At 42.0% G+C, this 23,852-nt stretch overlaps 1 protein-coding gene across 2 annotated transcripts; it reads left to right on the plus strand.

Moving 5' to 3' along the window:
- The first annotated feature begins 1,073 nt into the window (after positions 1-1,073).
- On the plus strand, positions 1,074-23,716 carry col26a1 (collagen, type XXVI, alpha 1). 2 transcript variants are annotated; one of them, XM_083914563.1, is made up of 14 exons: positions 1,074-1,457; positions 1,663-1,788; positions 2,344-2,447; positions 14,160-14,221; positions 14,339-14,465; positions 15,166-15,270; positions 15,382-15,510; positions 18,873-18,965; positions 20,180-20,232; positions 20,317-20,379; positions 20,889-20,924; positions 21,107-21,151; positions 21,226-21,310; positions 21,983-23,716. In XM_083914563.1, the coding sequence occupies exons 1-14, from the start codon at positions 1,282-1,284 to the stop codon at positions 22,117-22,119; spliced, it is 1,341 nt and encodes a 446-aa protein (XP_083770689.1). In that variant the 5' UTR covers positions 1,074-1,281; the 3' UTR covers positions 22,120-23,716. The 2 variants fall into 2 exon arrangements, with proteins under 2 accessions (XP_083770689.1, XP_083770690.1); XM_083914564.1 differs by having other exon boundaries at positions 15,169-15,270.
- Positions 23,717-23,852: the final 136 nt, after the last annotated feature.

Below are 23,852 nucleotides of genomic sequence, written 5' to 3' on the forward strand. Positions count from 1 at the left end.
TCAATTCTGAATAAACATTGATTTATTTCATTGATCCTCAACAAAACCAGAAAAAACAACAACAAAAAGTGACAAAAAATAGAAATACTGAGGTAAATCACGAACAGGAACATCATCAGGCTACATTTTCAAGTACTGTACTCCACTTCACTACATTTTCAGAGGGTTATATTTTAGTTTTTTTTCTCTCCACTACAATTATCTGACCACTGGAGTTGCTGTTTACTTCACAGATTAAGATTCTACAGACAAAACATATGATCAATTTATAAAATATTAAGCTGTGCTATAGATTAAAACAATCTTACTGTAGGCTTTATAAAGTATGTTGGCTACTCCACCTCCACCAACTGTATCAGTGAAAGTATTATATTATATAATGTGATATATCCTAATGTAACTCTCTGAAATGGACAATTAAGCCCAATTAGTACCTTAACTTGTACTTTAAGAAGACTAATTTCAGCTGCTAAACTTTCACTTGAAACATTGAAGACCTTTACTTTAAAAGAGTACTTTACAAAGCCTCACTCCTTTCACCACTGGTCAAAAGTATGAGATAAGCCAAAGGTCAATATTATGAAATAGACTAATAAATCCATGTTTTCACTTCCAAAGTCAAAACTGTGAGGTAATCAACGGATAATTTGGGTCGTTTTGGGTGATAAACGTTTCCTTGAAAACATTAAATGGCCTTCCATTATATAATATTTTCCTTTATATGTAGTTTATTAGCAACCGAGTCTCAGAGATTAGTTTCATCTCCAACATAATAAGTTGTCTGCTGTTTGACAAAGTGGAAACCTACAGATTATTTTAAGATCAAAACATCCTCGCTCTTACGTATCTGTCTTGTTCACTATATCATCGGGGATTTAGGAGACCTATATGAAAACTGAAGGCTGCAGGTTTTTTTAGAACGGGTCCAGATGCGCTTTTACGCACTCCGTCTCCAGCCCCCACACTCAGCGCGCCTTTTACGCACACTAGATATTTGACTCCTCAGTCCTCGGCACGATGTCAAACGTCAGAAAACCGCATTATTCTATAGGAAGCGGCTGGGTGTCATTCATTTCGGGCTCTTGAGAGGGCCAGTCTGTTTCTGCTCAGGAAGACGGAATGACCAGCTCATTAATGGTTTCAGCTGGGTCTTCTTAGATTTTCTTTCCCCATTCCTCTTCAGATACTTTAGATCTCTCAAAGAGAGATTTGTAACTACAGGATTTACTTGAAAATCGTCGGTATCTGCGGATATCTCTGTCAGGGATAAATCAAAAGGAGATGATGGCTTTATCGTTCCTCTACGCGCTTTGCATGTGGATGAGTTTAGTCTGTCCTTCGCTGGGAACAGGGTTTGTGTATCATTTTCCGGGCATCACTCTGCAGCGGCAGCGCATCAAATCGGAACAAAGCGGCAGCACCGGACCTCCAGGTACCGGGTCCCGTACCCAACTCAGGTGAGCACATGGGCACACTGGATTTTCGCCTGTTCACTGCAGACGTTGTAAAAATGTAGTCTGGATTTGTGTCATTAGCAGAGACAAATTTGCTACGCTATTCATTTTTCATATTACATTTTCATGTCTTAATGTCATTGATTATGTCTGATTTATCTAATGTAGTATTATAAATGGGTGGAATCTATTTTATTTGTATTATTAGGAACTGGTGTCAGTATACCGTTTCCAGAACAGTGTCCTGTCAGGTGCATAATGGGACAGAAACCACTGTGCAGCGTGTGTTTCAGGGCTGCCGATGGCCCGGACCCAGCTGCTCAAAAGTTATCAGGTAGGCTACCCTCAGAGTCCTCACACTCCCTCTCAGCCAATTCTTCTTCTCCCATCAGCTGTTTCAGTCGTCTGTGATGCTGATGAATATGGGGCATCCTGCATGATGACAGGGGCGGATTTTGTGATTTGGGGGCTTTAAGCAACCTCAGGCATGGGGCCCCTGTTGTGCCATATTTTCACCATTTCTCTAATTGAAAATGTTGGTGGACGAAAATCTTTTACAAAAGTGGTTTTATTAATGCAACACTAACATACTCAATTAAAAGTCCTGCATTTAAATGTTTAATGAAGTAATAAGTATTATCAACAACTAGAAAGCTTAAGGTTGCTTTGAAAGGTTTCCCTAAAACATAGAAGCGACTAAATCCCCCCAAGTACAAGTGGATCACAAGTATATTGGTGCCAGAAATAGAAATATTCACTTTTCCTCTCTTTCATTTTTATTCTCATTCTACTGTCCCATGTATAAAAAAAAAAGTCCCCCAAATGCTCCAAAAATACTTAAAGGATCAGGCGTTAATATGTGGCCGTTTGCTCCTGTGCTGTTTTGCAGCTACAGGACCTTGATCAGGCCGTCCTTCAAGGTTACCTACAAGCAGGTGACTGCACTGGAGTGGAGGTGCTGCCCAGGGTTTGTGGGAGAGGAGTGTCGTGAAGGTGAGTTTCTTATTTGTGCTTTTCTTCTTCTTTCACATGATGTAGGGGAGAATATGGCCAGAGAGTCTGTCAAGGACTGAAATAAAGTCTGTGTCTTTTTAGCAGCTTTATCCACATAAGTGCCTTGATTTATGTGTGGTGGTGTGTAGTCGGGTAGCTTGCTAATCGTGCTTCTGAGCAACAGTTGGCCTGTAGATATGATTGTAAAGTTGTTTTGCATTAACATTGATGAAAGCCTGTTTTGAATTATTTTTGGGGAGCACAGGCTACACAACTGTTGAAAGGGATCCTATGCCCTGCAGTTTTCTACCTTTTCTTGTATGGCGATGCATTCAAGACACTTTTGTGCCTGGAAGGAGGATCGGAAACTGTCTCTCTTCATATCTCTTCTTTCTTTGTGCATGTGTGTGTATACACTCAGTAAACAGACAATATCATCATGGCTATTACGGTCAAAAGCTCAGAAGAACATCCAGCAGAGCAGCTTTTAAAATGGGAGGTTAGTCTCATAATGGCCAGCGCTGCTCCTGGATGCCACAGACCGCAGACTCTCGGCCCAAAGACTAAAAATTTCACCCTTGGGCGAGACACCACAGTCAACCTGAAGAAACAGACCGTTAGGGTGGATGGATGTCTTGTGTTGGACTGCCTCTGTTTATATATATACAAATACTATACAGTATTTATACATTTATAGATATGTGTCCACTGCTCACAACCTCACTGATAAACATGTTTTGAACATTGTGGATGCCTGTAAAACGGTGCTTGAGGCGCCATTGGCTCAGATAGAGTTATTTTAACAGTTTTCTATTAAAGTTATTCAGTACACTCAGCAACTTTTAGGTTTTCTGGGGTTGGGCAATGCAGCAATTTTGAGTGTCATTGAAAAACACTGGCCCGGCCGGTCCACATTTGTCCAAGATTAACAGTTACCTCAATGAGCAAATTTTGCTTATTGGTCATAATTACCACACCTTGTTCCATTTTGCAAAAATTATTCATTGTTGCACTTGGAAGACCAAGATTCATCAAGAGTTAAGACAACAAACATGAATACTAATGGAATAAACACAGACATTATTACAAAGCCTTTGGAAACCATTATTTTCCCAGCCGTGGATATTATTCCACACAAAGATTAACACATAGCTACATCCTCTGAGTCTGCACTGCCAGAGATTATGGTTCACTTGAGACCAAAGTGGTTGCAGGAGTGTGAAGAAGTAATCTGGCTGTTTATTTAAAGTTTGCTGAAATGTATTTGCAAGCTCTAATGGCTATAGAGCAGGGAGGAAAATTGCCTCCATATGGAGAGACAGAAGGCCACGTTCAACTCAGCGAGGAGACCTGAAAGATGGAGGCTGATGTCACTGACGGTCTGCTTCACACCGAGGAGAGGAGGGAGAGCTGGCAGAGAAAGAGAGGACACTGAGGGGAGAAAGTTAGGACGACTTCACAAGAAACAACAAGGTGTTAAAATTGGCAGTGCAGAAACAGCTGTGTAGCAAGTGAAGAAGAAGAGAAGAGAAAAGTGAAGTGGTTCTGTCCCACGGGGCTCCAGCTGCTACAATCTTTCCAGACGGCAGCGAAGCAGAGAGTCGGTTCTGTGGGAAAGTGGCCCCACTGACTTTAATGAGCATGACACTCCTACACGAGGCCTTTGTAACATACGTGACCGCGCTAAGATCAGGCTACAGCTCCGAAACAAAGCCTAGTTTTCCCCATGTAGATTAACCTCTGTACTACAAACATAATGGCTGCCCTTCATAATAACTCCACGGGAGAATATTTTAAAGTTATACCACAAACTTTTTCCTTGGTTCTTCAAAGAAAGCTTTGTATTAAATGGGTAACAGAACTTATTGGCCCGTCATTGCAGTATATTATGCCCTTAGGGCTTTTGGTATATCTGCTACATCTTGAATACAGACAAGTTTCTGTTTTGTTTCAATTGCCTTTTGTCGATTGATTATTGGCGGGGAAGGAATGACAGTCGTGAAAATAAACCGTGAATCATATTTAAGAACCTCTGAGGATCTATTAAGCATTTTACAAGAAAGAGCTCTTATAAGGGCCTGCGTCCACACAGTGTTTTTCTCTGGCAGGACGCTGGGGAGCGCTTTGAAGTGCTGCCCGGCAGTTTTGTTTATGACGTTAGCTAGGTAACTAACTTAACGTTACAATAACATGTGCTAGCAGCTAACAACAAGCAGTATGGTCGTAAAAGCACAGCGCTCATCTGCAAATTTCAAACATTCAGTGTCCGGTTGATCTGCTTCCACAAATAGGCTTTTCTTTTTCGTGATAGTGGCCTGACGGAGCGACTGTGACGTTACCAGGGCTTTTCTGAAAAGTTCAGAGATTTTCCACTATAGGATCACTCGGAGCAGCTGCACAAAAAGTCTGGGTTCAGGGACTGGCAGAGGATCAAAATCAAATCAGCCCGTACAAAATTAAGATGAGGATATACTAACAGAATTCTGTGTGTGTTTGTGCATTCATTCTTATGTCTTTAACTCACTCAACCAACACTGTACATGCAGCTCTGTGTAGCAGCACACTGCTGCGAAACCGGCTTTGAGTCAGCTGTTTTATCAGAGCGAGAGAGGACAGCCTTAACCAGTGAAGATGACATCACCTCTTGCTTTAGTTTGATGGGGTTCTGGCTCTACTTCAGAGGCCCCTGAGGCCCTCAGAGAGGCAGGGCACAAAATGAAGCCTAGAGTCAAAGTAAAGTCTCCGTAAGCTGAGGAGATGCTTGTTCCTCTCACCTCCTCACAAACTTGTTGATTTCATTTTAGACACCCTGAATCACTTTTTGCCTCACTATGATGTATTTTAAGCCTGTGAATGTTCTCATTCTCATATGATGTATTTTGTTACTTTATGAAGGTGACTCTAAATGCAAAATTAATTGGTTTGGTCAGCTGTTTATCTGAGAAGTGTTTTCTTCTTTGTTTTGACTCATAAAGGGAATGTACTATCTGCCCTGATATTAGTGCACACATTATCCTGTCGTATGCACAGTTTGGATTCAAGTTTATTGCCTCTTCCCTTAAAATCCGCCCAAATGGAGGCTTTGTCGTATGTGATACTAGACTGAATATCTTCACGTTTTGGATTTTTGGTCAGATAAAACAAAGGTCCCAATATTGTAACCCTTGTTCTATTAGCACAGACAGAGCCCTCGACTGGACTCCATTAGGTAATACTCTCCCGGTCAATCAGGACGTGCCTACCTGAATACATGTCATTCAGTATATAAGGCAATACACACCACTGTCTGCTATCCTACACCCTATTTAGTGAGTGCCATAGGAACTAACCTTTGTTCTATTAGCACAGGCTCCCCCCTCTACTGGACTCTATCACACCCTTTCAAAATACGATTTCTGGGTCCAAACGCTCTGTTGAAACTAAACAAACATTCGAACAATTGTGATCACCTCTTTCGTCAGTTAGACATCTTTTTCGTCGAGAAGAAAGAGGTAAAATTACAACTACGTTGTTTTTTAAAAACTCAGGTCTGAGTTGTCTGATGAATGAGCGCCCTGTCGCGACATGACATCGACCCACCCATACTGACCCTGACCGGTTGCTGTTATTGGAGGAGAGTATTACCCGTAGAGACCAGAAATTTTTTATACCCAACAATTAACCAAAAAAATAATCTGCAACAATGACAATAAGTATGCGTTTCAGGCCTTAAAATGTTTTACATTTAGCATTTAAATCTGCACATATCTTTTAAAAACTTCTGTCATTTGAGGTGGTTAATGAATCACCCATTAAATGTGCGGTCACTAGGTAACGGTAAGTGTTTTCACAGTTGCTTTTGGCGTTCTCTAGATTGTTCCCTGGGTTAGTGTGTGCATCTTGTTTGTCCACCGTTATAACCTTTAAACACTCATGGACAAACCCCTTTAAGTCAGAGCTGGTGGCAGAGTTTGAATTTTTCTGTGTTTGCTAATGGAAAGTGGGTGTTTTCTGAACACATTTCGTTGACACCCTGACCCGTCAATATTCAGACAGCCTGGTTTGTGCTGGCTGTGCACAGTGCATCTCAAGATTTACATTTTGCTTTCAGCAGAGTTGTGCTAACACATGACGGCATGGAACACATTTAGGGAGAAATGTGTTTGTAGTTTCCCTGCAGTCGGCCCCTGCCCCCTCCTTCCCGCTCCATCACAGCAGCACCCCCCAGCACCCATCTGCGAACATGATCAAATTAACAGTAGGGATTGTGGGTAACGTCTGTGTGTGATGAAGCCTCATCTTAAAAGAATACGTGTCGAGGCCCCTCCCCTGATGAAAGCAGCAACCTTTGATCTTGTGCAAAAGCTCACGAAAAGAAGTTTAACAAAGTTTAATGCTCGGTGTGACGGCACAGGATTTTATTTAGTGAAGTTAATGATTTATTTCATTAGAGAAGTAAAAAGGCCATTATGATGTCAAATGTGCTAATCTGTTAATGCTACAGCCATGAAGCTGCTAAAGTCACTGTTTCCCCTCTGCAGCTGGATGAGGAGGAAGTGAGTTAAAACCTACTGTTGGAGGGATTATCTAAAGCACCAGCTATATCATAAAAAGTCAGCCTATTTTTCCATTTTTCCATCATCTTGCGCGCCTTTACTCTTTTGCCCTTTCCTTGCCACTGCTGGGGCTCTTTATTTTCTACTCCTCGCTGCTTTCTACTTATCTAACTTCCTATGTCCTTTAGATCTGCCGCTGCTCTCCTCTCTGTGGAGTAAAGTGATAAAACAGAACCATATCCCACATGGGCTCCTGTGCAGAGTGAGGATATGACTGATGTCTCTGTTACATCCCTGGTTGTGCTCAAATATAGGTCAAATGGTACCCTTTAACCTGCTGGGAGCTATGGGATAGCTCTGTTGGTCCTCATCTGATCTGCCTGATGGATGACGGTCTGTTCGTGCTACCTCTGTGCTTTTTCATTTCTGTCATCAGCTCATCATTGGCTCTTCCTGCCTCCATTTGTCCCTCTGTCTTTCTGTCCGCAGCTCAACACATCTGTTTATTTTGAGTCGAGCAGGTAAAGTGCCAGAGTTCCTAAAAAGGTTCCTGGAATGGTTTCTGAGGTTGATAAGAGCCACATGGGTGGTGTAATCTGTAGGTTTTTGCTGTCTAGTCAAGATAGGCCAACAGCCTGGTAATGTGTCTCTTGTGTGTGTGTCTCTCTTTTTTGCTTAGAAACAAAACACCATTGTTGTTTGTGGTTGTAAGTTGTTCACAAAATACCAACAAGACGACTCTACAGTGAGACTTAATGCTGACATGCTCTAAGTTACAGTGTTAATATGCAGGTATATAACCGTGTAAACTAAATGAACATTTTCTTTTTACTACACACAAAGTCCAGCTGAGACTTAAGGGATTGCCTTTAGATACTCCCACCAAGGAGGTTATGTTTCGGGGTTTGGTTTGTTTGTTTAATTACAGAAAAACTACTGGCCTGATTTTCATGACACTTGGTGGAGGGGTGTTGCATAGGAACCCATTACACTTTGGGCGGATAAGAAACACGGGGCGAATACACAAATAATTTTTTACGTTTGTTAACAATGCAAGAAAGGGCATTTGTGCTGCATTCATGTGGTGTTTGAATAATCTTAGAATAGTTTGCGACTGCAGATTTACACTGCTTTAACACCGTGAAACATACTATGTTTTGATTGAGGTGTGCGCTCTTCTGGAGCCCTTCTAGTTTTAAATGTATTTATCTTTTTGTTTTGATGGTAGCGCTAGAGGAAGAGTGTCCATCTGATAGTTATTGAGACTATATGAGAAGTCAGGATGACTCATCAACGATCTTTCTCTCTGAATCGATCAACCAAACAACCCTGAAGCCCTAAAAACAAATAATGCTACAACTTACATGAAAACATTATAAATAACCAACAGTAAGTCTTGCTGGGCTATACTGTCTTCACAGTTTCCAAAACTTCAACTTTGTTTGCATGGTTCACATGCTGCAGCCAAGAAAATCAGGACTCATAGGGAACTCTGTATTGTGTGTTCCCATGCTTACAACATTTCCGATGTGACTTGACTGAGTTTTCATTCTCTCCATTTCATCTGGCACCGCTGCATGTGAACCTCAAAAATGTTGCCCTTATTTCAGCCGATCACTGTGCAATTGCCAAATTTACAACATCATTTCATAGCATTACGATGACTGTATGTCTGTGCACCAGCAGAGCCATCCATCTCTAACTGAGACTGACGTGTAGTGAGTGTGTCAGCACTGGACGGTGAAGCGTGATTGGACGACTGGATGCATTCTGGTAACATGAGGGGATGGCTGAGAAATTCTATGTATTCTCAGATTGGAAGAGATTTAGTTTGTCTTTGTTTCATGACAGAGTCTGTCATGTAGCAGCATTTTGTGAGGAGGGGCGTGAGATCATTAACGGCACCCCATTGTGGTTCTGAAGTCTATTATTTAGTCGTTGACTATATCTCGTTCTGCAGGAAATAATGGCACTGTGCATTCAATTTAACGGGAAAATCCATTAATTGCAGAGTATTTCTGACTTTCCAAAATGTGCAAAGCTTCAGTTTAAAGAAATGGTGTGTAGCCTGTCAGCTGTCATCATGGTGAAAAATGCTAAATGGTCCCTCTGTGGACTATTAGACATATTGGTTTTCAAAAAAAAAAACTTAGTTCACGGTCCTCCACCAGTCACCGCGGTCAAAGAGGGGGTGTGATTTAGTAAGTGAGAGAGTTTGTGTCAACGAGAATATTTGTGTGTGTGTGTGTGTGTGTGTCCATGTGTGTGTGGTGCCAGTTGTTATCCATGCCAGCAGTAGCTGACCACTTGCTGGCTGGGGCCGACTCCCAGCAGACTCCTGGGACACGGCCAGCTCAGCTCAGCTTAGACTGGCACACACACACACACACACACACACACACACACACACACACACACACACACACACACACACACACACACACACACACACACACACACACACACACACACACACACATACACACACACCAAGATGTTTCAATACGACATCCTTCCATTCTGCTCACAAATGCAGACAGAGCAGGTATTTAGTGGCAATGAAAATGACTGTCCACAGCTGTGTGCGTCATGGTTTGTTATGTGGGTGAGGTTGTCTTTCTGTGTGTATGTGTGTGTGTGTGTGTGTGTGTGTGTGTGTGTGTGTGTGTGTGTGTGTGTGTGTGTGTGTGTGTGTGTGTGTGTGTGTGTGTGTGTGTGTGTGTGTGTGTGTGCGTGTGTGCAAAAAACATTAAGACATCTCGAGTGATTTCTTTGATCTATATCCAGGTCTAATGTAGGAAATGTTAGCAAAGAGACGATGCCCACAGTCTGACTTACTCTCTTGCCAAGATATCCTGTGCTGTCTTGTACTGTAGATCACACATTATTGGAAGGGATGATTCATCATACAAGTGTTTTTTTTTTAGTTTGCTGTGATGAAATATGCTCTTTGTGTCGTTTCCTCTCATGTTTAAATCAAGATTTATCTTCCTATTTACACTCTTGTGTTTCGCCTGGAGGTCCTCAGCTTCAGGTTTTCATCGGCAGACTTAACATTTAAGCTTATCACATCAAACTAGTGTCATCTTTCCTTCTGTATCATGTTATTTATGGATGTCTAATCCTTTTGCACGGCGCTTTACCCAGCAATCGGATACGTTTGTTACTGCATTTTTTGTGATTCTGATGTCATTTTAAATAATTTTCACTTGTCTTGTAACATTGAGTTTGCTAAGTTTTTCATGTGAATAAACAAAAAGCCAAATATTTAAAAAATATTTTAACAAAAGGCTTGTCTTGGCATATTTGTCAGTAAATTCCCAATAATATCAGAATAGTAGAAAAATTGCTGAAACGCACAAACTCTTCCTCCATTCCTCTTTTGAGCAGAAAAAGTTCCCAATTCTTTCTGTTTATTTGGCTTTCCACTAAAGACAACACCATCCTGAATCTTTCCCATGAGCTGAGTGCAATCCAAGAAAAATAACTCTGTCTTATGTTGCCATGGTGTAATTCTGGATCCAAGCAGACTCTGTAGCTGCGGTTCCGTTCTAAACATCAGCTCGAGCACAGCGGAAGTTTGGTTTTCTAACCCATCATAATTAAATTCCAACCCCCCAACCTTTAGAAAACGCAGTAGTTCTGCTCTGGTTCACATTTATGGCAGATTGACTCAGTTCTGCTTTGTTCCTGTGTGTTAATGACATAATATGATATGGCTGGTTTTATGTCAGGCTCTCGTTGGACAGGAGATGAGGACTGTAGAAGTTTGCTCATTAGCAGTGAAGAGTTGACGTGGTGTAGCTTTACTTTAGTGTCTGAGGAGCAGAAAACCATCACGGATGAGGCTGCTTTGCTTATTTTGTCGTCAACTGACCAGACAGCAAGATAGCTACTAGACATGATGCCTTTTTTACCGTCACCATCCCGCTCTCCTCCTGCATTTGAACATGCATCAAGTTCTCTGACGTTTGTTGAAAGGTAGAGTCTGTAAAAACAAAACAAGGCGAGCTCTGCGAGGCTGAACTTGTGGCGATGCTTCGTGCTAAAATGCGGATATTTAGGAGGTAGAGATTCCAGATGTGAAATTTTGACCTGATAATGGCCCCACTGTAGATCAGAGCGTGTAGAGATTTTGGATGGAACACAAAGCAGGTACAAGCGGCCGAAATGGGTTTTCTCAGGAGGGTGGCTGGAGTCTCCCTTAGAGATAGGGTGAGAAGTTCAGCCATCCGGGAGGAACTTGGAGTAGAGCCACTGCTCCTTTGCGTTGAAATAGGCCAGTTGAGGTGGTTCGGGCATCTGGTAAGGATGCCCCCTGGGCACCTCCCTAGGGAGGTGTTCCAGGCACGTCCAGCTGGGAGGAGGCTTCGGGGAAGACCCAGGACTAGGTGGAGAGATTATATCTCCACACTGGCCTGGGAACGCCTCGGGATCCCCCAGTTAGAGCTGGTTAATGTGGCCCGGTAAAGAGAAGTTTGGGGTTCCCCTGCTAGAGCTGCTGCCCCTGCGACCCGACCCTGGATAAGCGGTTGAAGATGAGTGAGTGATGACAAAGCAGATTCTTTTTAGAGCGTCACCTTATCTCCAACTTTGCTCCGGTACCCCTCACACCATCAGTTCAAAGCATGCCCAACCCAAAATTCATTCACGCTATTTTCTGTCAAAACTTGTCTCTTGCTGTGAATTGACAATAGAGTTCACAAAGTACTTTTGGAGAACTCACACAATATTAAAATTCAACGCAGGTTTTTTTTCTTTTTCCGAGCAAGTGGTGAGGGTTTTGAGCTGGGGAGGGAAGGGAACGAACAGCTCCGTGAGTGAGGAGTGGAAATTCTCAGGGCTCACATGCTCTGCACTAAATGCTAAGGGATCACTAATTTTTATTACAATTCATCCCAAAGTGGACATGATTTTATGTACCAAAGTTCAAAGCAATCCCTCAAACAATTTACTCAGAACCACAAATGTGAATCTCTCAAGGTGGCGCTTGAGGAAAAGTGGCGCTGATCACTAAAGTCATCAGGATGCATCCTCTGGGAACCATGAACGTCTGTTCAAAACACCATGGCAGTCCATTGAATAGCTGTCGAGATATTTCAGTCTGAACCAAAGGGATGGATCTACTGACGGACTCACAGACTGACATTACCATTCCCAGAGCCACACCGCTAGCGTGGCTAAAAACAAAATGTCATCGACATCACCACAGAATAACTGTTGGAATGCATCGCAGATTGATGTGCTGTATATAACAGAGGAAGAGAGTGTCAGAGGGTGGAGACTTCCTCTGGGCTGAAGATGAATAACTGCGGCAGATGAAGGCATATCAACTCATCAGTCGCCCTCACACTGTGGAGCCCATGATTGCCCACAGTCTTGCTGTTGTGCTGTGTGCAGCTTTGAAGTCCTTGGTATAGTCTCTGAAGAAACCTCAGTACAGTCAGTCACAACAAACTGTCACAATCTGTGGGGTCATTGTGGCCTCGGCTGTTGAAGGGCTCTTAGTATTTGGCTTGATGAACCCTGAGGAATGTGTTTTGGGTCGAGCTGTTGATTGTCGTTTCCGCTTGTGGCTGCGATCCAGGGCAAATTCAAGATTTCTTTTTAAACAAGGCATTGAGAAACCACACCCATGCAGACCCATACACCACTGGACTGGATATCCATGTCAACTAGAGGCATGCAGACCCGGTACAGACATTCACCCTGTCCTATTTCAGTGAAGCAGAAACCTCAGTGACTGCAGTTAGTGCCCTGTGTGCTGCGGTCAGAGACGCCGATTTAGGCAAACCGGAGCTGTTTGGGTCATTTTTGTTGTTAGTTATTTATGAGCACCAGCTGAACCAGTTGTTCCTGGTTCTAGGTATCCCTGCTATGACCACAATGTGGGTGGATCCCATCTGTGGGACTGACAGCTGACATTCCAGACTTGTTATGAGCCATAGACCAGAGGAAGGCTCACATTTAGAACAAATACTGGGGGTTTTCTATAAAAATGTGCTATTCTGTGTTTAGTACAGTTCACGTAAAGGATCCAGAGTTGCAGCACAGCCAGGAATGTGTACGTATCTGCGGGTTAGTGGAAGCAAGAATGGTCTAATTTGTGAGAGTGTTGAAACCAGACTGAAGATAACACAGACAGTAACTGGCAAACAGGAAGACACATGCTTAAATATTTTGCAGCAAAAATGAATACAAGAAAAAGCAAGAAAAATGTGCCTTTTCCCCCCAAATTATTAATGCTTTTGACCCATTAGTTCCTATTGAATATGCATCTTTAAAGCTAATCATCATAACAATAAAAATCAATTATTTAAATTAACAACGGGTCAAATGATGACTTGAAATGAAAAAGGGGTCTCTCATAGTGATGAACCACCAAATTATTCCCTCAACTCAAGGGTTTCAGCATCTTTCAGCTCATTGTTTTGGTTTTACAGTGAAAGTATTTGGATATGTGTGTGTGTGTGCATGTGTCTGTGCATGTGTGTGTCTGTGTGTGTGTGTGTGTGTGTGTGTGTGTGCGTGTGCGTGTGTGTGTGCATATGTGTGTCTGTGTGTGTGTGTGTGTGTGTGTGTGTGTGTGTGTGTGTGTGTGTGTGTGTGTGTGTGTGTGTGTGTGTGTGTTAGTTGGTTTCCATGTGTTACACACAGTTAATGGTTTTGGTATCTGGAGGAGGATGTGAGTGTGAGCATGCAGGCCATAACTGCGAGTGGGCAGACAGACAGAAAACATGCACAGTCGGAAAACAAGTGGGTGTGCACCAGGCTTGTGTGTGTGTGTGTGTGTGTGTGTGTGTGTGTGTGTGTGTGTGTGTGTGTGTGTGTGTGTGTGTGTGTGTGTGTGTGTGTGTGTGTGTGTGTGTGTATCAACAAGAAAGAGGGGGTTTTATGAGATCTCTGATAAAATTTATTCTGTGAGTGAGTGACATGATCTAAGACGAAATTCCTCATAAATTCCTGGGTCTGGATTGATGAACATTGTTCTTGTCTATCTTGGCTTTACCTGTGAGATAGAGCGATACCACTGATGGTGCCAGGATGAAAAAAAAGGAAACAGGGATGAAAGAGATGAGGCAGAGACAGAAGGAAAGGAAAAGACAGACGTGGAAGATGAATAAGAGGAATTTATACCTGGAAACTAAACTCACCCTCATCTGTCTTTCTTTCTCAGAGTGTTTGAACTGTACCATTTTCACCGACATGAGCAGCAGAATATATGCAGTTGAATCAAAGGTAAAAAGGATCCTTACAAACTTGTCTGTCTTCATCTTATAAGTTATCAGGCATTTGTACATAGATGACTTTATACACACCAGAGTACAGATCTGAAATCTGCCATTCTTGTTCTAGATCAAGCTGTTAGAAGAGGGACGATCATCCCTGCCGACAGTCAGCAGTTTACCAGAGGGCTCAACGGACAACGAGGTGGACGCACCCCAACCCACTCCTATTGGGCCGCCGTCCTACCTGCCAACAGGTGTCAACACATCACGAAAAACATGTTTGTTTCAATTTTAAAAAAGGCAAAAATGCACAGTTGGAGTTTCAATATTCAGATATGATAAAAGGAATAGTTCACTCATATTTGAGTCAAAACTGTTGGGTTGAAATAAATACGACTTATATTCCCTTAATCATATTTGAATTATCACAATGTGGGTCAAAAAGACCAACATTTAAATCTTACCTATACCTTCCATTAACTATTGCTAATACAGTTAGTTCTGCACGTAGAACAAAGGTTAGGTGGATAATAGATTATTGGTTTATGGTTTGCTTTTTGTCCCTAGAATGAGTAAAGCTCCAAAAATGCTGTTGCTGCTTTCCCATGATGCAAATCCATATGGATATATTATCTGGACTTCTCCTTTGTCCCAAATGCCCATGTCTTTCAAACTCCACAGGTTGAATTGTTGACCTTTTGATAAGAAAACTGAACTTCACACATAACATTGATGAAGTGTCCCTTTAAATCCTGTTGAAGTTAAATATATCTTCACCTCCACATTTTTGTAACATATTTATTAGTTTTCAGTTTTACAACATGTATAAAATTAGAAGCATTATGAAATCAACAGAAGACAGCAAACAGACAGAAAAAGACTAAACAAAAAGAAACACCAGCATTTACTAAGATAATTTGCAATGATTGACCCTGACCCTGGTTTTTTTTTAAGCAGCAGGAAGCAGAGGTCTTCCAGGGCCCATCGGACCACCGGGGCTTCCAGGTTCTGTTGGACCTTCAGGTCCGGCTGGAAGAGCAGGCATCCCTGGACCCATCGGTAAAATATCATATGCTCATTTAAGGGTGGCTTGAAAAAACTTGTTCAATTGACAAAATACTTGTTCAACATTACGGATTGATTGATTTTGTATTTTACTTTGGTGCTCAGGACCAAAGGGGGACAGAGGTCAAGCAGGAGTAATAGGTCTCCCCGGCCTTCCTGGTCCACCGGGTCCTCCAGGGCCGAGCTCCTCTCCTGTCCAAGTGCGCGGTGACGTTTTTCACGTGGACGATCAAGGTAAGCGAACTGTTCCGCCTCAAATTGACTCTTTTACAGTAACTTAGGTAACTAAATTGTCCCACATGGCCTTAAATGGGAAGCCGATCTTACACATATGGTTGTATTCTGACCCAGGAACAATTGTAAAACCATTCAAGCGTTCAGATTTTGGTTTTCTGAGTTGATGCCAAAACCACAGGTCCGGTTTGATGAATCGTGTGCTGAACCAGTTTCAAACACTCACATATCTCATATATTATGTTCTCTTTGCAATCATTGTGTCAGGCAGAACACGAAGCCGGGCCAGGTGGGTTTCTATGTGAGGAAAATGGTTTAAAAGGGGCACAGGTGGAAGCACAGAGCATATTGTAGCTGTTACCAAGTGTTTAAGTGAGCAATATGTGTATTAGTAATGGAGAGGGTATTGTTTCTCTGCAGCAAAGGGCTGGCTTAGATTTAGTTTAATAGTTTCCGTGTGTGTTGCTGCTGCTGAGCCACTGTTTACTACAACCTTATTTCACACCGCCGTCAACAGAGGAGCCAAATACCTGCAAATAAATCGCAAGATTGGATTTTTTAAAAGACTGATTTTATTAAAAACCATATATTGAGACATTTTTCACTCATCTTATCCACTTGAATATAGCTTCACTTCTTTCTCTACTCCCCCAAAAGACACGCATAGAGCGTTAAATATGAACATAATCGATTTCTTATTGTTTGAAATCTTAATTTTTTTAAATAAAAGTGCAAAAGTTATGTTTTTAACATTTAAAACCTAGGTTTCACCACAGGGAGGCAGTAGAAGTCCATGCTATAATCATTACCTCATGAAGGACTGCTGGCTCCCATTAGGCTTTTGGCTGCGTCTGCTTTTCTGAGCCCAGAACTGTGTCTGCGGGTCTGGAACTATGTAGATTTGGGTCTGTGGGACCATGTAAGCTGAGGGGGGCCAACTGGCTGTAAATCAGGCCTAATTTGTTAGCTGTCAGCACGACAGTCTGCGTTTGGGGGAACAGGCCGCGGCCCGGAGCCAAAATCTGGACTAGCTATGAACGAGGGAGGAGATAGTCTGCCACTCATGTGGAGTTTCTTGGGGAGGCAGCCAGGCTCGAGGAGACTGTAACATTAGAAAATTAGTTCCAGAGGGAAATCTGCTCCTTCTAGACCTTTTCTGTGGACTGAAGCCATAATGTAACAGTGCTGTCTCAACACAGGGGGAAGACTGACTCTAAGCATATGTTAAAGTGGAGAGGAAGTGTGCTGTGGTTGAAAACAGAATTTATACTTCCAGGCATTCTTTGAAATATCCAACATGCTGAGAACAAGGCACAGTTTCCGCGTCCTGAATGAAGACAGATCGTGTCCAAGCGTTTACTGCAGCATTAAATGGGACTTTTTTTAGATCGGCCAGCTGTTCCTGTCGATCACTGTCACGCTGGATTTAATCCTGCTGTTGACTGCTGATGAAAGTGACTGGTGACGTTTGATGTCTTAACTCTTCTGTTAGGTTGAAAAAAAGGACCCTACTCCCTGAGGTTCAGGCTGTTTGAGACCCCAACTGTATAGGTAGAGCTATTATAGCTGTTTGAAAGGCATATTGGAAACAAAGATTTTATAGATATGTCCGAGATGTAAAAATCACAACAAAGGACTCTGTAACAGCAGCAGAGGGAGATCTTAACGCCACAATAAATTGTGTCTCAAACGTATCACAAGTCAAAAAAATGACTTTAATGGATAGGACAGCTTAAAGATAGACAGGAAACAGGAGTAAAAGAGAAGAGGGCGATATGCAGGCCGCTGCGTCGGGGGCCTCTAGCCTTGGTACATGGGGCGCCCGCTTAACCACTGAGCCCCCAGCCTTTACTGCTAATTTGTCCAGCCTACATCTTTGAGGAAACTGTTGAAAAACAAGAAAAAACATGATTACATTTGAGTACAGAATTGAATAGGTGCTTTTAATCTACACTACATGATCACATGCATCCGTGGCCACCCTGGAGCGTGACTCTAATTGGGTCCCAATGCATTTTTTGTTTATTACATTACATTTACTGTATTTAGAGCTACTCATTTGAGATCAGATCACCCAAGATGCATTTCAGTGCAAAGAGACGAAGGGAAAGTTAGCAGAGAACAGTTTTTGTTCACCAGCTGTGCCACTGGTATAGATAAAAGCAAAAATGTAAAAAATCAACAACAAAAGATTAATATTTACAGGTGTTTGGCATCGCTGAAACCATCTTTTCGTTTGTGATGGTCATATTTTAAAGACTTTTACTTCATGCCAACATTTTATGTCTGTGGAGCACAAATATTCAGTGTTTTGGCAACCATGGAGTCATGGAGATTTTGTTAATTTTCACATGCACTTGGCCGGTTGCTGGTTGTGTTACAGCCTGTGAGTCACTTTGGTTATTACACACAGTGTTGATCAAAGAAAGCATTAATAAAAAATCTCATTTAATTTCAGTCATCCACACCAGGAAATATAGTATAATTGACTATCTGTTTGTTTCAGTTGACTCCAGATGTTAAAGGAGCTGTACTCAACATTCAGAATATTAATATATCAGCAAACCATTAAATTAAAACACGGTCTTAATGATACACTCTAAATCCTAGCCTGACATTACGGCCCAATTGCAAATGCACATTAGTCTGGCCCCACAGTAAATTTTCGATTTCCAAGGGGCTGAGCGTTCTGGACGCGACTGGATAGACCTGCAACCAATCACAGTAATGAAACGGCGGTGCCGGCTAATTGTAAAACAATAGTGTCCGGGTCACAAACTTTCTCAAATTACAGCTAAACAGTACACTAAAATGTGTTTCTGAAAACATTTTATGTGAGAAATAGGCAATACAATAACATATATATCATCATATTTGACAGTTTGATCTGAGTTTCAAGAGCCTGAAAAACAGTACTGAACAGACCTGCAAGCTGGACAGTGACGCTGTCAGTCATCTTCTTAAACCCGCCCCACATGAGATAAACGGTTGTGATTGGTCTGCACAATGTCTAGACGCTGGAAATATGTCTATATGGAAGAAGGGCCAGACCTATCTGCCAAAACAAATCAAACATGAGTTTGTCAGGGGCAGAGCAGTGGCCGCGGGTTTGACTCCGACCTGCTGCCCCTTGCTGCATGTCTTCCCCTCTCTCTCTCTCTCTCTCTCTCACCCACTTTTCTGTCTGTCCTATCTGATAAAGGCTTGAAAAACTGCCAAAAAATTATATAAAGAATTTGGCGGATTGGTCTGGTTTCTCAGTCAGGTTGATTTTATTTTCATTAATCAGACGTTACAGTCTCCATTATCTTTTGTGCAAAGGTTAATCTAAACTTTTCATTTAAACTTGTTGTGGTTCCCAGAGGAGACCCCTGTTCGTCCAACTCTCCCTGCTCCTCAGATCGTAGTCGGACCACCTGGTCCAACTGGCCCAACTGGTCCTGTCGGCCCCTCAGGTATAAATATGAATTATTTCCTGCTTCTTTCCAGTTTAGAGAAAATCACCACAGAACTATGTGTATTGTTTATGCATATATTTTCATGTATATATATCGCATGATTGAGTGTTGAACCTCCATCATTACAAATGCATATAGTGCAGCATCACTCCTCAAACTCACAAAACTTTATTTTTAAATACCCCGTCAAGATCCCACGATTTCCAAATACAGTGTTGATTTACAGGAGAATGTGTCAGAAGACATAAAAGAAACTTTGACACAAAACATATATTTCTATTTGATATAAATGTGGAGCAACAAAACTTTTACAATATGAGCCTTATATAGATTCAATAAAACACAATACAAACAGATACAAAATACTGTATATATACAGGATATGACTTTGTTTGTGTGTTAAAGCCACTTGAGTCCCCCCTCCACTCAAAATGTATCTTAACTATACTGGTTTTTATCTGTGCAAAGTTTGTCACAAGAAAATGTGTTTTTACATTGCTCTTAAGTGGGAGATGTCAGTGCTCTTCTCTAAAACCTAAGATTCAAACATATCCTGAGCAACCTAGATGTGGTGCCCCACAGATTTGTAATCAAATTGCTGTCTAATACGTGAAAGCCAACAAAGAAACCTTAAACCTCTGGTGCAGAGCGGACCTTGAGTACAGAGAGTGTAAACACACTGCCATCATTACTGTCAGACAAGCTAACAAGCTAACAAACAACTGAAACAAATTAAAAAGCTGCCTACAATTCTCCTCTCCTCATTTGAATCTGGGTCTTGACCCGATGTGAGGCTCAATTCAGACATGTTTGGCTGAAACTGCTCTTTCACCGCTCAACCTAGCATGAACAGAGGTGGTGGGCGGGGCGAGAGGCCAGATCCAGAATGTCTCGATAAGGGAGAAAGAGTAGATGTGCTTTCAGCCCCTTTTCAGAGTTTCTCTGTTACTTTTTACGTGGGAAAAACCATATGAAATCATAACAGTTTACTACTTAGTAGTACTTTAAAACGTGTCTGGAACAGGATTTTAAGGAAACAATGAACACTAACAACACGTGGCTTCACTGTTTATTTTGTGAACCCTGTAATTTTTTAATTAAATTAAACTATGTTAAATTGACTGAATTTAATTTTGACCTTGCACAATTATATTGTGAGCCGAACTTAAACATTTTGACATGAATCACCCTTATTGTGAATGATACTGCAGGCCCTCCAGGACTGAGAGGACCTGCGGGGATATCAGGCCTGCCGGGACGAGATGTGAGTACCTGAATCTGTTCGATAAGAGATGTGAACGTATGACTGGCACCACTAATACACACCCTTCTGTTTTATTGATATAAGGGCAAGGAAGGCCTCCAAGGCAGGCGTGGGGATACTGGGCTTAAAGGAGATCCAGGGCAAAGGGTGAGGCTGCTGTAAAAATCGTTATTGTTATTGGAGCAGCAAGCTGACTAAACATATTTGATTCTGATCAACTACCAAACTGCTTTTTGTTCTGCATTTTGTAAATGGTCCTGGCTGTCATGCGATCTTAAACACTTTAAAGGTGAACAAGCTTTTCTTCAAAGACTCACTCTGAGCCGTGACTAATCCTCCCTCTCTCTCTCTCTCTCTCTCTCTCTCTCTCTCTCTCTCTCTCTCTCTCTCTCTCTCTCTCTCTCACTCTCTCTCACTCCCTCTCTCATCTAAGGCCAGGCCTCACTAATTAGGGCGGCCATGTTGGGTCCCCTCTTTTATCCGGCTCTCTAGAGGGCCTCTGTCTTTAAACCTGATCCCCTTCCTCTACTAGCATGATTTACGATTGGAGATCTGTTGAAGAGGTAGATTAGCACGAGGGGAATAAAGAATGCAAGCCAGTGAGACGTGCGCGTGAGCAGGAATCCTAAATTATTTCTCTGTTCTTTCTCTACCAGGGGCCTCCAGGTGTAGCAGGCGAGCTGGGCTTACCTGTAAGTATAAGGTTATTGTGTTGCGCACACACACACACACACACACACACACACACACACACACACACACACACACACACACACACACACACACACACACACACACACACACACACACACACAAACACACACAAACACACACACAAACATACAGAACAGGTTATTTTACTCTGTTTTCACAGGGAGCTCCGGGTTCGAAAGGAGAGCCAGGAGAAGGATTGAATGAAGTAAGAGACATTAGTATCTTTTCCTCTTGAGCTAATTTGAAAGCTTAGAAACTAAGCATGATGGTGATTTTCAGGGCGAGGCTGTGCAGCAGCTCAGGGAGGCCCTGAAGATCCTGGCCGAGAGGGTCCTGATCCTGGAGCACATGATCGGCGTTCATGGTGAGGAGAAAAACAGAGACAGAGGGAAATGTTTCTCCAGGCCTCATTTTGGGGAAATATGCTTATTCACTTCCTGGCAGAGATGAGAAGGTTAATACCACTTTAAAATGTATCTCAATATATGGCCTCAGCCAGCAGTTGCAGTTAGCTTAGCTTAGCACAGAGACTGGCAGCAGGGGGAAACAGCTAGCATGGTTCAGACAAAAGGTAGCAAACCCACCTATCAGCACCTCTTAAACTCACTCAACATGTTATATATCTCATTTGTATAATCTGTACAAAAAGAAAACGTTTTATGGGGGTTGCGTCCTGGACTATTTCTTGGCTCGGAGTAGTTGCCAAGCAACCAGGTAGTTACTGCTCCCTGCCAAGAAATAGACACATAAATGTTGTTTTTGTTGTTCTTCAGCTTCTCTATGGATTGAACACAAAATATAAAGTATTAATTCGTGAGCTTTGGAGAGGCTGGTAGACGGAGTTTGTTACCTTCGGACAGAGCCAAGCTGACTGTTTCCACCTGTTTCCACTCTGTTGGCTGTTAAACACAAAAGTGGTATTGATCTTCTCATCTAACTCTCCTCCAGAAAGTGACTAATAATACTTCTCAAAATATTAAACTATTCCTTTAAGGCAGCATTTGAAGAAGACTCTGTCTATCTTGTCTTTACACAGAGAACTCTGAAGGATCTGGGTTTGGCAGCATTTCGGATCCCCTGTCTTTCTCTGCCATAAAGACCAAGCGCCTTCAGCCTGGTCAAACTCCCCAAGCTCCAGTACGGGAGGAGAGACAAAGACGAGCTCCCCTTTAAGAGGATAGTCTAATTTTCTGTGTATATGTATAATTGTGATAGATGTTGCTTGACTGGACGTACACTTTTTGTTTATACCATTTATGTCATATTTTACCAATGTATTTGCCCGTTATTGTTTCTTCACAGCTGTACAAATGAAGAGATGTTGAGCATTTCATCCACATGAAAGACTTTATTGAGCCTTTTGGACCTTGCTGATGCATGCTCTTAACTTAGCAGCAGCCCTTGTACAATGTTGAACAATGAAATATAATCTCGTAAAATGTTATAAGGGTTTTTGGCATCTTTCTTTACTCAGATAAGAGACTGCCTAGTAAACACATCAGTTTCCTTGGCTGATGTTGCAAAGCTCCTCAGGCTGCAATGTGAGTTCCTGAGAGCTGGACCCAAAATATACTATTTAGTGTCAAACACATTCTTGGAAAGACCTCAGGGTTCATCTCGTGTTAACCTGTCAAACATCTTTCTTCCTTTCTCTTCTTTCTGTCTCTCTTCGGTTGCTCTGCCTTGTTAAAACTGAGCTAAGACGTGAGAGGCTGCCAAGAATATCTGCTTAAAATAAAGTTAGGTGAAATGAATAGCATCTGGAGACTGCACATCTGGAAAGCAAAAGAAGGAGATGCTGAAACAGTTGAGTTTTGGCCTAGAAATCCCAAACCCTGCTTGGCTCCAGTGCATCTTAACGCGACTGGCTGATGGAGCACTAAACAGGATTACACAGACTTCTTCATAAACTGCCTCTGAGATTTGTGTCAAAGCTGACATGATTTTTTGTATAACAATATAACTGAGGGACCAAGCTTTGACCCTGTCTGGTACAATCGTTACAATGTGTAAAGGCAATAGTTCGGCTTTTGGGTTCTAAGACCATCCACTTCCCTGCAAAAGTTTCATGAGAACATTCATCTTACTCTGTGCTGTTGTTTGTATGATGAATCTAAAAATGGAGCCAGTTAGCCTAGCTTAGCATTAAAAGCGGACACAGGTGGAGACAGCTAGCCTAGCTACGCTCATGTCGTATTGTCAAGATCGAAATTATGAGCAGCCAACCAAAGATGCTCTTTACTGAAGGTGCTGCATTTCAGGCTGTGGCAATGGAATGAAATGGTACAGGCTACACTTCCTGTCTGCTAAGTGGGCGCGGCCTCGTTTGAAAGTGTCATGAACATCATGTGGATGGATGAAACGTTTTGTGTGCATTATTTATTTATATTTTCTTTTGCTTACATCAGATATCAACACAGCTAACAGCCATATTTAATGTTACAAAAATTAGTTATCAATTCAATTTCAGTTCAGTTCAGATCAGTTATCTGGTGTGACTACGAGTTTGTAGGGGAAACCCTTTTAGAAAAGACGTTTCACCCTATTAAGCAAAGCTAACTGGCTTCTGCTCTCCCAAATAGACTTGAGAGTGTTACTGATTTTCTCATTTTACTCTCAGAAACAAAATAAACCAAAATGTCAAACTTTTCCTTCAACCATTATTAGCAGAAAAGAGATGGGCTTGTCTGTATCGGTTGTTTACTGATAAGTCATCAAATGTTATTGAGGGTTCAGCCTACTGAACTTGTATGTTGTGTCTTGTGCATGTTTTGTAATCTTTTATACTAAATGTACAGGTGTGCTTTGTTGTTTAATTTGCGAGATGTGGTGCTCAGCAGATATTTATCTGTTCATTATTGACGTAAGATTAAAGTCACAACAACAAGGGGATTCATTTCGTAGAG

The sequence above is a fragment of the Echiichthys vipera genome (genome assembly GCF_963691815.1).
Source record: "Echiichthys vipera genome assembly, chromosome: 5".
NCBI classification, from domain to species: domain Eukaryota; kingdom Metazoa; phylum Chordata; class Actinopteri; order Perciformes; family Trachinidae; genus Echiichthys; species Echiichthys vipera.